General features: G+C 40.3%; 1 protein-coding gene across 1 annotated transcript in view; it reads left to right on the forward strand.

Annotated features, from left to right (window-relative positions):
* The window catches only part of LOC115222905 (guanine nucleotide-binding protein-like 1), a 92,439-nt gene that overhangs the window by 19,131 nt on the left and 59,007 nt on the right, over positions 1 to 14,301 (forward strand). The window contains exons 3-4 of the mRNA XM_029793292.2: positions 2,440 to 2,527; positions 3,131 to 3,259. Coding sequence (XP_029649152.1) covers positions 2,440 to 2,527; positions 3,131 to 3,259 — 217 coding nt within the window. The remainder of the gene's footprint in view (positions 1 to 2,439; positions 2,528 to 3,130; positions 3,260 to 14,301) is intronic.

Consider the following 14,301-nt stretch of genomic DNA (forward strand, 5'->3'; position numbering starts at 1 on the left):
TTTTGCTTTCCACACATTCACTTGTGTAGGTTGAACCTTGTAAAATGTTTGAGAAATTTAGGCGCAAGAGTGGCTGTGTGGTAAGTAGCTTGCTAACCAACCACATGGTTCCGGGTTCAGTCCCACTGCGTGGCATCTTGGGCAAGTGTCTTCTGCTATAGCCCCGGGCCGACCAATGCCTTGTGAGTGGATTTGGTAGATGGAAACTGAAAGAAGCCTGTCGTATATATGTATATATATTTGTGTGTGTGTCTGTGTTTGTCCCCCTAGCATTGCTTGACAACCAATGCTGGTGTGTTTACGTCGCCGTCACTTAGCGGTTCGGCAAAAGAGACCGATAGAATAAGTACTGGGCTTACAAAGAATAAGTCCCGGGGTTGATTTGCTCGACTAAAGGCGGTGCTCCAGCATGGCCGCAGTCAAATGACTGAAACAAGTAAAAAGTAAAAGTAAGTAAGTTTCTTGCAGTAGATACAGCTGAAGCAAAATTTTCTCACGGACCCTTTTTTCTGTGTCTGTTTGAGATTCAGCTTTTTAAAAGTAATTTTGATTTGTTTTCCCAGCCATGGTTAAACTTGATGTTATGTTTTTGTTCAAATTACGTCTTTATCGTTAATGAAATACCACACGCTTCTCCCTTAAATAAAGCTTAGCAATGCATCTACTCTGCAGATAAACGAAAAAAAAAAAATGCTAAAATAAGCATGACAATGAATTTACGAATAATGTATATTGGCTTACGATGTAATTACCTTGCCACAAAATTACCAGGTGATGAAATTACAGGTGATGTATTTATTACAGTGTAATTACTCACAACGGATTTACAGCGATGAGTTTAGCAGACACTACAAAAAGATCCTGGGCGCTGTCCTTCTTCTGACTAAGCCATGTAATAATTCAGAAAATGACTATTCACTACAAACCTAAATCTACCAAATCTGTGTAACGAAACAAACAGAAGGGAAGTTGTTAATTGTTGGAGACAGTGAAGTGGCAGTTGTTGTTAGGGCACAGGACGAGATGCTCTGGGGTGTTTATTCTGAGTTCAGATCTCATAGAGGTCACTGTCGCCTTTCATCCTCCTGGACTGGACAAATAAAATGTCGTTCTAGAGTGGTGGTGGTGGTGGTGGGCTGGCTGAATTGGTAGAGCATTGTATCGGATGCTTTACAGCATTTGTTTCTGCTTTTTAGGTTTTGGGTTCAAATCCTGCTGTGGCCTACATGGGTGGTAGGGTTCTTTGTTTCTGACCATGACAAAATCACAGACTACAGCAGATACACGTGATTGCAAAACCATAAATTTCACAACTTGCAAAGTAAACACAGTTGTGTCGCTTGGTACACTCAACCTCATGAAGGCAAAGTCAAGCTCAGCAGAATTTGAACTTACACTGTAAATACGAACGAAATGCTGCCAAGCATTTTGCCCAGCATGCTAACAATTCTGCCAGCTTGCAGTCTTGTAATATTTTATTGAATGTAAAAGTATTTTTATGTAAAAAATATGTGTTGCTCCCTCATGGGCAGTTATTGCAAGGGAGGTAATCATTTCTTCATAATATTTGGTAGGATTAGAAATTTGAACTTGAAATTCAAGAGTAAGGAAAGAGCTGCTTAGAATCATAGAATCCACTTTTTTTAATTTTATTTAATTTATTGCTTTTTGTTGTTTACTCGTTATGAAGTTCTTAAAACTTCTAATCATGGCAGAACCGTTAGCATGCCGGACGAAATGCTTAGCGGTATTTCGTCTGCCGTTACGTTCTGAGTTCAAATTCTGCCGAGGTCGACTTTGCCTTTCATCCTTTCGGGGCCGATAAATTAAGTACCAGTTACGCACTGGGGGGGGGTCTATGTAATCAACTTAATCCGTGTGTCTGTCCTCTCTGTGTTTAGCCCCTTGTGGGTAGTAAAGAAATAGGTAATCATGTAGAGCACTATTTCATTCTCTTTAGAAATCATAAGGATGACATAACCTGAAATATATTAAACATATTTTATCAATCAAGACATTGCATATAGATGGATGAAGTTCATGGAATCTGTATTTTTCTTCTTCTTTTTTTACCTTCATAGAATGAGAATAATATTTATAAAAGAGTTGAAAATTAAACTGAAGCAGTAAAACAAATCATTCGTATCTTTTGCTTTAATTTTAATAAATAATATTTATTGAACAAATTAAGTTTATGAATATAGATTTAAAAGAACCATTCCATTAGATAATTTAATCCTGCATACCATACCTGTAAAAAGATGAGATGGTTAGCTGCACTTTCCTTTGATTATAAATCTATCTACATAAGTTTTATAACGAAGACAATTGATTGGTTTATCTCTGTCAATTAACACACTCTTTATTTTGTCAAAATAAATCCTTTTCTTTCCAATGTTACCATAGTTTTTGAAATTCTCGATTGCTCTCTGTCTCCAGGTACCGGTTGCAGTTTTTTCAAGAGTCTAAAGAAGAGATTGAGAAAAACAAAAAACTAGCCAGGCAGCCATACACTCCAGTGTCAGAGGTGAGAGTTCTTCAATGTTTTTTGTGGTTCCTTTTCTCCTAAAAGAAGGTAAATCGTGGATTTGATAATAAAAAAAAATCTGTTACAGTTCATTCCCCACCAACGCCACTAACACCACCACTATCTTCATGTACTACTAATACTACATTATCTCACCGTCTATCACTAATACCCTCCCCATGTACTAATACTCTACTACCCCCCCATGTATTACTACTACTACTACCCTACTACTCCATGTACTAATACTTTACTGCCCCTCACATACTAAGGCTCTACTACCCCCATGTACTACTATTACTACTACTACTCCCCTTATGTACTAATGCTCCACTACCCCCTTGTACTACTACTACTACTCCCCTTATGTACTAATGCTCCACTACCCCCTTGTACTACTACTACTACTCCCCTTATGTACTAATGCTCCACTACCCCCTTGTACTACTACTACTTCCACTCTATTATCCCCCCATGTACTAATCCTCTACTACCCCTCCTATCACTACTCCCCTACCCCCTTGTACTACTCCCTCTGTCACCTTCATTATAACCCCTTATATTTTATTACTAATTTTTATGTGTTTTCATTTTGTTATACAGAAAGATTTGGAAGTGGACCTTGAGACAATTTATTTACCCGGATCTGTGCTGGACATCCCCAAACGGCCACCGTGGGACTACAACCTATCAAAAGAACAACTGGATGCAAAAGAAGAAGAATATTTTAAGGTTCTATTTGTTTATTTGTTTGTTTATTTATTGCTCTTTTGCTGAGCCCCCACCTCTCTGCACTTCTCTGCACCTTTTTCTTTCTTTCTGTTTCGTATCAGCTGGGGTTGTATTGATAGGCTGGCTGCAGTGGCTTTAAGCCTGTTCATCTCTTGATTTGAAACACTACAAATAAGAGAGAAACGGAAAATCTGGTTCTAGCAACGTCTGCAAGGCATTACCGTTCAAAATGATCAAATGATCTTGACCACTGAGACAGGCAGTGCACAGAACTTCAGAAATTGGTTTTGTAACTTCACTGTTCGGGGCTGAATCTTGATATAATGAAGGCCTGTCACATATATGTATATTCTTTGTTTTTTCTATTCTTTTATTTGTTTCAGTCATTTGACTGCGGCCATGCTGGAGCGCCATCTTTAGTCGAGCAAATCAACCCCAGGACTTATTCTTTGTAAACCTAGTACTTATTCTATCAGTCTCTTGCCGAACCGCTAAGAGACGGGGACGTAAACACATCAGCATCGTTTGTCAAGTCATGTTGGAGGGACAAACACAGACAAACAAACATATACATACATCATCATCATCATCGTTTAATGTCCGTTTTCCATGTTAGCATGGGTTGGACAGCATATATATATATATATATATTATATATATATATATATTATGTGAATAGAAAGATGAATAATCTTGTAGTAGATTAATCAAAAGTTTAACCGATACCTTAGTAGCAAAAATCACAGCAGTAAACAGCACGGTTGGAGGTACAACCATCTGGCGTTTGCAACCGTGCGTTGGTGCGGATAATTGAAATTAAAACATTATTGGTGAATTGAAGAAATGGAGCTGAACGCAGATTGAACAGAAATCGTTTTATTTCATTCTACACGTGTTTCGAAAGGCACAAATTACCAAAATCCGATTGAATAATGGGACCATATTGTGTCTTTCTCTTCAGGAAGAAAAAAGGAAATCCGTTGGAAACACAAAAACAGAACAGAGGCGGAGCAAAAAACAAATCGAACTGTGCTCCTAAGAGCCCATGGCGAAATCCCATTATTCAATCGGATTTTGGTAATTTGTACCTTTCGAAACACGTGTAGAATGAAATAAAACGATTTCTGTTCAATCTGCGTTCAGCTCCATTTCTTCAATTCACCAATAATATATATATATATATATATATATATATATATATAATATATATATATGTGTGTGTATATATACGACGAGCTTCTTTCAGTTTCCTTGAGGAGACCTGTTGAGTCAAGTACGTCACCATCGCTTGACAACCGATGTTGGTGTGTTTCCCTGTAACTTAGCGGTTTGGCAAAAGAGACCAATAGAATGAGTACTAGGCTTACAAAGAATAAATCCTGGGGTCGATTTCTTCAACTGAAAGGCAGTGCTCCAGCATGGCCACAATCCAATGACTAAAACAAATAAAAGAATATATATATAGCTCTGTCTTGACATCTTGGGATGGTTGAAAATGAGCATCACTATCATTCTAGCAGTGTTGGTCATTTCCAGTATTCTGCAAAAACATGTCTGGCCACGGGGAAATATTAACTTGCTTGGAAACAGGAAGAGCATCCAGCTGTGGAAAACCCTCCTCTGTCTGACCAGTGCAAGCATGGGGAAAATGGACGTTAGATGATGATAATGAGGACAATAACTACATGGATTTTGAAATTTGATAGTAAATTATTGTTCCTATGTAAAAAAAAAAAAATAAATGCGCCCTTTTTAAAGCCTAGCCAGGCTCATGGGCCCAGTTTCCCAGTTTCTATGGTATATGTGTTCCCCAGCTGGACGGGATGCCAGTCCATTGCAGCGTTACTCATTTTTGCCAGCTGAGTGGACTGGAGCAACGTGAAATGAAGTGTTTTGCTCATAAACACGTGTCGCCCAGTCCAGGAATCGAAACCACAATCTTACAATCATGATGCTGACACCCTAACCACTAAGCCACGCGCCTCCACTAAATGCGCCCTTTTCAAGCCTAGCCAGGCTCATGGGCCCGGTTTCCCAGTTTCAATGGCATATGTGTTCCCCAGCTGGATGGGACGCTAGTCCATCGCAGTGTTACACATTTTTTCCAGCTGAGTGGATTGGAGCAATGTGAAATGAAGTGTCTTGCTCAAGAACACAACACGTCGCCCGGTCCAGGAATTGAAACCACAATCTTATGATCATGGTGCTGACAACCTAACCACTAAGCCACGATATTACCCACTGTGACAAAAGGATGTTCTCATCATATGACAGGTAACACTGTAATTAAATTCACTTTCGGTGTTGCCTGTTTTATTAAATTATTTCATCATCATCATCACCATTGGCCATAGTGTGGTGTATTCATGGTCAATGGTTCATAAACAGCATTAAAAGATCACATGTACAGAAGTTGTTCGCCTTTTGGGACCCTCTCCCACACACACGCACACTCAAACACATAAACACACACACACAGACATGCACACACACATGCATGCACACACACCAAGTGTCATTGACACTAGGAAAATCAAATTAATGATGGAAAATTTCCAAAGTACACACTTTGGAATTCCATTGCTCTGGCTGTACCTAAACTTGCCAAGAAATTGCAGTTCTGTTAGAACAATAACCTAAATGATGGTTCTTAGTTAAATTACGTTCTCATCGTGAAACTGCAATTAATGAGGAGAACCTTCGTTAAAAGAACAAAAACCACTTGAAATGCTAGCTGTTGTTGTGTGTTTTCTCTTGTCATTTTGTCATTGACCAAATTATAGTCAGGATTGTCGTGTAGCACCAAATCAACACTGACCGAGCAAACTGTTTATGTACTTTTACTATTTCCAGTCATTTGGCTGTGGCCATGCTGGAGCAGTGCCCTAATTCGAACAAGTCACGTAAATGACACCATTCGAGCATGATCGTTACCTGCGTCGCCTTACTAGCACCTGTGCCGGTGGCATGTGTAAAAGATTCGAGCGAGGTTGTTGCCAGTACTGCCTGACTGGCCCCGTGCCGGTGGCATGTAAAAGCACCCACTACACTCTTGGAGTGGTTGGCATTAAGAAGGGCATCCAGCTGTAGAAACTCTGCCAGGTCAAGATTGGAGCCTGGTGCAGCCATCTGGTTCGCCAGCCCTCAGTCATTCGTCCAACCCATGCTAGCATGGAAAGCGGACGTTAAACGATGATGATGATGATGATGATGATATTTTCATAATCAAATATTATTAGGAATTGTAAAAAAAAATAAAAATTATCAAAATATTTTGTGTATTATACTAGTATAAGCAATTTATTGCAGATAAATTTTAACAACCAAATCTTATTTGGACCCCTAAGGGCTACATAAGGATCTCAGTTGAGAACCATAGCTCTACAGAGACACCTTCGAGGCCTCCCTAACATACACACACACACACGTACATATACATTCTCTATTTTTCTGTCTGTCTCTCTCTTTCTCATACACATGCTAGACTAGACGGGGAACTGGAGATCCTAAAACCCCCCTATTTTCCATTGTTGACATTTTCGTATAAATGTCAGCTCCTTTCTCTTTCTTATATTGTCTTTCATAAACTCTACGGAGCAGAGTTGTCAACTTGAGTACTGTTAACATACACCCATATAATTACTACTGGCAATAAATTTAACACATACACACACACACACTTGATTGACTAACACACACCCACACTTAATTGACTGTCACACACACACAGTAAGAAACAGATACATACACAGAAGCACTCACGAAAAACTGACAACACATTCATACAGCTAGACACATGCACGACGGAGACACATACAGTTATTTGTTCACATACACACACACACACAGACTCATAGGTACTAAGGTCCTCATACATAATGTATATAGTCAGACATATGCACACACACACATACGTATACACTTAATATGTAACAGTCACGAGGGTAACTTAAAAGAAACACCACCATCATCATCATCATCATTATAGACATTTCTATGAAGAATAAGGTTATACAACACTTCCTTCTCAGCTGTAGCCCACCACTAATACTAACGAGTTGATAATATCGTTTGCTATTTATGCCTTAGATACCCCCCCACACACACTCCTGAACAGCAACACTACTCCCACTAGCAGGAACACAATCAACACTGACACTCCTAACGACCACCACCACTGCCACAACTATCTCTAAACAGAATTACCACCAAAAAACACAATCACTAAAATATATGCAAAAAATGACAGGATGTTCATGGTTGGATTGTTTTTGACCATTGTCTACTCGGTCGTCAGTGACCTTGGGCTAAATGTCAACAGCAACCATGAACAAACGGACTTACAAACACTACTTTATAAAGTTCTGTGTCCACTCGCTGGCTTTTTCTACTGCTACTGCAGTGTTTCCTGCTCCTCTGGATTATCCGAATGATGTAGTGACCCCCACCTCCTTTCCATTGTCCTCTCGTCACACTCTTACCATTGTCACATACGAAAGCATCTTTCCCCAATCTACCACCACCACCACCTCCACCACCACTGAACCCACCACCATCACCACGGCCATCTTCACCTCCACCACCATCACCACGACAACTACTATGACAACCGTTAGGCGAGCTGGCTGAATCGTTAGGACCCCGGGCGAAATGCTTAGCGGTATTTCGTCAGTCTTTATGTTCTGAGTTCAAATTCCGCCGAGGTCAACTTTACCTTTCATCCTTTCGGGATCGATAAATTAAGTACCAGTTACGCACTGGGTCCGTTTGTCTGCCCTTGTTTGTTCCCTCTGTGTTTAACCCCTTGTGGGTAGTAAAGAAATAGGTTTTTCTTCTGCTGTTATGTTCTGAGTTCAAATTCCGCCGAGATCAACTTTGCCTTTCATCCTTTTGGTGGTCGATAAATTAAGTACCAGTTACACACTGGGGTCGATGTAATCGACTTAATCCCCTTGTCTGTCCTTGTTTGTCCCCTCTGTGTTTAGCCCCTTGTGGGCAATAAAAAAAATTAAACACTATGACAGCCATTATCACCATCATCGTAACCACCACCTCTACCATCACCACTACCAAAATAGCAACCACCAACACTACCACCATCACCGTCATCATCATCATCACCATAACTACTACCTTGTCCATGATGGCCACCACTACTACTATGATCACTGCTTTCCTTCCACATAAGCCACCTACATCTCCAACATCATCAAACCACCACAATAACCAATACCATTGCCGACACCACCACCATCACCACAACCTCAACAAGTACCATCACCACTACAGCTACCACCACCCAAACCACAACCACCATCACCACCACCACCACCACCATGTCACCTAATATTGACTGCCACAATTTTTCATGGACCAAATCTAGACATTAAAAAGACTCCAGCTGATTGCACAAAGTGGTGGTGGTGGTGGTGGTGGTTGTGGTGGTGGTTGTGGTGGTAGTGGTGGTGGTGGTGGTGGTGGTGGTGGTGGTGGTGGTGTGGTGGTGGTTGTGGTGGTAGTGGTGGTGGTGGTGGTGGTGGTGGTGGTGGTGGTGGTGGTGGTGGTGGTGGTGGTGGTGGTGCTGGTGGTGCTGGCAGAAGGGGGAGGTGAGTATCCAATAAAGAAAACAAAAGAAAAAACAGAACAATGGTTCTATTAACACCTGTCTAGGACATGATCACTACCACCACCACCACTACTAACACCACCACCACTGTTGCGACTACCACCTCCCTGACTACCACCTTCACCATCACCACCATTACTACCACCACAACCACAGCTACCACCCCTACCATCACTGCTACTACTACCACTGCAACCGCTGTCACCATCACCACTGTTACCGACAATCATCACCACCACCACCACATCACTCTCAGCATCATAACTTCCACTACTACCACCACCACCACCACATCACTTCCATTAACACTATCATTACAGTCATCATAACTTCCACCACTACCACCACCACCACCGCCGCATCCACAGCTAGTACCTGGTGTTGGCAAGGTAAATGACCACTCAACAACATCAACATCATTATCAACACCTGTCCTTTGTCCACTACCTCCTCCTCCTCCACAGGCACTGACATCATTAACTCCTTCCACTACCATATCGCAATTATCTCCGAATGCCAATACATCATCATCATCGTCATCATCGTCATCACCTTCATTTCTATTACAACCAATTCCACAAACCCTAGGAATATCACTTCTGCTGTTATTATTATCATTACCATTCTGCCGAGGTGGAGTTAGGCATTCATCCTTTTGGGGTCGACAAAATCAGTGCTTTGAGCACAGGGTTCTATATAATTGACTTAACCCCTTCCTTGAAATTGCTGGCCTTGTGCCAACATTTGAAATCAGTATTACCATTATTATTATTATTATTATTATTATTATTATTATTATTATTACATCCGCCTTCACTAAGGCGGAGGTATTGTTTTCACTTGTGTTTGTTTGTTTGTCCGTGGACAAGATGATATCTCAAGAACTGGCAGATAGATTCAGATGAAACTTTCAGGGACGTTTGGCCTCGTGACTGACACAAACTGATTAGATTTTGGGATCGATCCGGTACTGGACAAGGATTTTTGGATTATTTTCCCTAGTAGCTTGCTAACCAACCACATGGTTCCGGGTTCAGTCCCACTGCGTGGCATCTTGGGCAAGTGTCTTCTGCTATAGCCCCAGGCCGACCAATGCCTTGTGAGTGGATTTGGTAGACGGAAACTGAAAGAAGCCTGTTGTATATATGTATATATATATATATATATGTGTATGTGTGTGGTGTGTGTGTGTTTGTCCCCCTAGCATTGCTTGACAACCGATGCTGGTGTGTTTTCGTCCCCGTCACTTAGCGGTTTGGCAAAAGAGACTGATAGAATAAGTACTGGGCTTACGAAGAATAAGTCCCGGGGTTGATTTGCTCGACTAAAGGCGGTGCTCCAGCATGGCCGCAGTCAAATGACTGAAACAAGTAAAAGAGTAAAAAAGAGTAATATGTATATGTAAAGTTTCACATAGTTCTCTTGTACACATGCACACACATATACACATATACACTTTCAGCGTTGGACATTACCATCCCATTTCCATTGTACACACACACACATGTAAACATACCTCTCTTTTACATACACACCTATACACACACTTCAAATGCTGTTTATTGATTTTTTTCACTCCTTCCCTCATTATTCATCCATCACCCCTTCCTTTCTCATTCATACAACACTTTATCTTCTCTACCTTCACACCTCTCATACCGGCTCAATTTTATATATATATATATATATATATATACATACACACACACACACACACACACACACACATATATATATATGTATATCTGTGCTAATATATAAAAAGACAATGCTCATTAATATATTAGGAGATTATACATACATCTTAACACTTTACAGTATACTTACATATATACATAGTTCTATACATCGATCTAAAACAACAGGATTACTAAAGGAAGACCAGAATTTAAGAGAAGAGAAAACTAAAAGGTCTCATGATATTCATTGAAGGATTATATTTCAGATATTCTCAGTTTAAAAATCATCTCCAGTTAATCGTTAAGAGGACATTGGTGTTGTGTTGGCGGAGGTTTGCACTCACTGAATGCTCGTTATTATTATGTTATTATTATTAAGGTGGTGAGCTGGTAGAATCGTTAGCACACTGGACGAAACACTTAGCGGTATTTTGCCCGTCAGCGAGCTGGCAGAAACGTTAGCACGCCTGGGTGAAATGCTTAGCGGTCTTCATCTGTCTTTACGTTCTGAGTTCAAATTCCGCTGAGGTTGACTTTGTCTTTCATCCTTTCAGGGTCGATAAATTAAGTAGCAGTTACGCACTGGGGTCGATATAATCGACTTAATGCCTTTGTCTGTCCTTGTTTGTCCCCTCTATGTTTAGCCCCTTGTGGGCAATAAAGAAATAAGTATTTTGCCCATTGCTCTTTTCTGATTTCAAATTCTGCTGAGGTTGACTTTGCTTTTCATCCTTTCGGGAGTCAATAAATTAAGTACCAGTGAAACACTGGGGTCAATGTAATCAACAATTCTCTCCCCACCAAAATGGCTGCCCTTTTAGCAAAATTTGAAACCATTATTACCATTCCCTCCCCTGCCTCGACTGGCACTAGTCCCTCTTCCTCAAATGTCAGGCCTTGTGCCTATACTACAATGGATTGTTAAGGTAGTGAGACGACAGAATTGTTAGCATGCTGGGCAAAATGTTTAGCAGCTTGCTAACCAACCACATGGTTCCGGGTTCAGTCCCACTGCGGGGCATATATATATATTTGTGTGTCTGTGTTTGTCCCCCTAGCATTGCTTGACAACCGATGTGGGTGTGTTTACGTCCCAGTCACTTAGCGGTTCGGCAAAAGAGACCGATAGAATAAGTACTGGGCTTACAAAGAATAAGTACCGGGGTCAATTTGCTCGACTAAAGGCGGTGCTCCAGCATGGCCGCAGTCAAATGACTGAAACAAGTAAAAGAGTATTTTGTCCATCTTTATGTTCTGAGTTGAAATTCTGCCGAGGTGGACTTTACCTTTCATCCTTTTGGGGGTTGAGGAAACAAGTACCACTTGAGTACTGGGGTCAACGTAATTGGCTTGTGCTTTCCTCCGAAATGTTGCAGCATTTCGTTAGTCTTTACATTTCGAGTTCAAATCCTGCTTAGGTTGACTTTGTCTTTCATCCTTTCAGGGTTGATGAAATTAAGTACCAGTTGAGTGCTGGGGGGGGGGGTCAATGCAATCAACTTACCCCTTCTCCCTCGAAATTGCCGGCCTTGTGCTAAAATCTGAAGTTATTATTATTATTATTACCAACATTAACCACCACCACCAAAGCCATCACCACCGAAACTACCACCACCAACAACAACATCACCACCAACACCATCATCATCAGAACTACAAAACTTGCACAAATACCAGCACTACCACCACTATCTCAACCCAAATCATTATTGGTACTGCAACGAGCACTGCAACCACTTCTGCAATTAACACTGCCACTATCATAACCTACACTACCATTGCTACCACAACCAATACTACCACCTCTAACACAATCTGTACTATTATCACTAAAGTGAACTACAGCCTGGACCACCACTACCACCATCACCACCACCACCACCATCATTTCCATCACATGATTATTATATTTTATGCATTGATTCCTGTATCTAAAGTTTTGACCAGGAGCCAGCTTCCTGTATAGAAGCAGTTTATATACATGCATACATACACACACACACACACACATGGACATACCTATACATACATATATATATTTATATGCTCTCTCACACACACATGTCCATGTTTGTGTGTTCGAATGAAACAAAAGAGCACTTAATATATGAAAATCTGTGATTTTATTCCTTTGTTACTCTGAGTTTCACTCAGACATGCAAAGTGTATGCAAGAGATAAGTTAGCTGATATTCAAACCCTTTTGTTACTCTATTTCTGTCGGAATACACAACCTTCGTTGACATTAATTTTCAAAATAACAAATAATTTATGAAAATAACTATAAATATTAACCTTTTAGTGTTCAGATTACTCTGTTAAATGTAATGCTTTTTTTTATTTAAATTGTTTTGAATTAATCATGCATTATCTTATAGCTTTGAGGTTTCAATGATGTGATTGTTTATTTTCAGAATGACATTGTAGGTTAGGAGTGAGAGGCTAGATATGGCCAGTTTGAATATAAAACATGTAGAATATATTGGGCCAGATTTGGCCAGTTTAAACACCAAAGGGTTAAACAGGTGTTTGGAACATAAATTAATAAGGAATTTTGATGGAAGGTTTTGATTTAGACTTCTAAGTTGATGTGGTAGGTGGAAACTGAAGGAAGCCCATCATGTGTATGTATGTGTGTGTGTGTGAGAGAGAGTATATGTCTGTGTACATGTGTGTGTGTGTGTGTATACTTGTGAGTGCATGTATGTGTATATGAGTGTATGTCTGTATGTGTGAATGTATGTACAGGTGAGTGCGCGTGTGAGTGAGTGGGTATGTGAGTATGCGTATGTGTGTGTGTGAGTGCGTGTGTGTGTGTGTGTGTGTATGAGTACACATGTGTATGTTTGCCCGTGCACTGCCAACCCACGAGGCTTGCAGATATGACTGTCATCATCATACAAACAATATTGTTCATGTGAAACATGTCTAGCTGAGGGGAAATATCTACCCAGCTCAGTAACAGCAAACGAGGGTTGGTGACAGGAAAGGCATCCTCCAGCCATAGAAAATCTGCCTCAACAACATTCCATCTGTCCTATGCAACCACAGAAAAACGAACATTAAACTGATGATGATGATGATGGTTATGATGATAATACTTGTTCTAGATTTGCAGGATTTTATTAAAAACCACATATTTAAACTGCTACCCTACCCCCAACCTACTACCCCCTTCGCTGTTCCACTTACATATCTTTTCTTTAGAAAGTTTATATTTTTGTGTGTCTGTATATGTGTGCTAATTTTATTCACTAATTATGTGTGTGTGTGTGTGTGTTGTAGTATTAGTTGTTATTTAGTTTATGCAGGTCAGGCCTGATCCAGTAGATTTATCTTTGTAAAAAGCATTCCAGCTGTGACATTTCCATCTGCTATTCAGACTTTGTGTATGCAACACTACATTATTTAATGAATCCTTCTTTTTTTTTTTTTTTGTAACACATTAGGTATGAGATCTGAGGGTGATTTGGCTGCTAGTTCTAGTTGAGTTAATGACTACACGACAGCTCTCCACATGATTTGAGACATTTTCTTTGGCCTTTGGGTTCTTGGTCAACTGGTCAACTCTTCCCTTTGTGTGTGTGTGTAATATATATATATATATATATATATATATATAAGGTGGCGAGCTTGCAGAAATGTTAGCACGCCCGGGTGAAATGCTTAGCGGTATTTTGTCTGTCTTTATGTTCTGAGTTCAAATTCCGCCAAGGTCGACTTTGCCTTTCATCCTTT

Source organism: Octopus sinensis, linkage group LG21, assembly GCF_006345805.1.
Source record: "Octopus sinensis linkage group LG21, ASM634580v1, whole genome shotgun sequence".
In the NCBI taxonomy this organism is placed as follows: domain Eukaryota; kingdom Metazoa; phylum Mollusca; class Cephalopoda; order Octopoda; family Octopodidae; genus Octopus; species Octopus sinensis.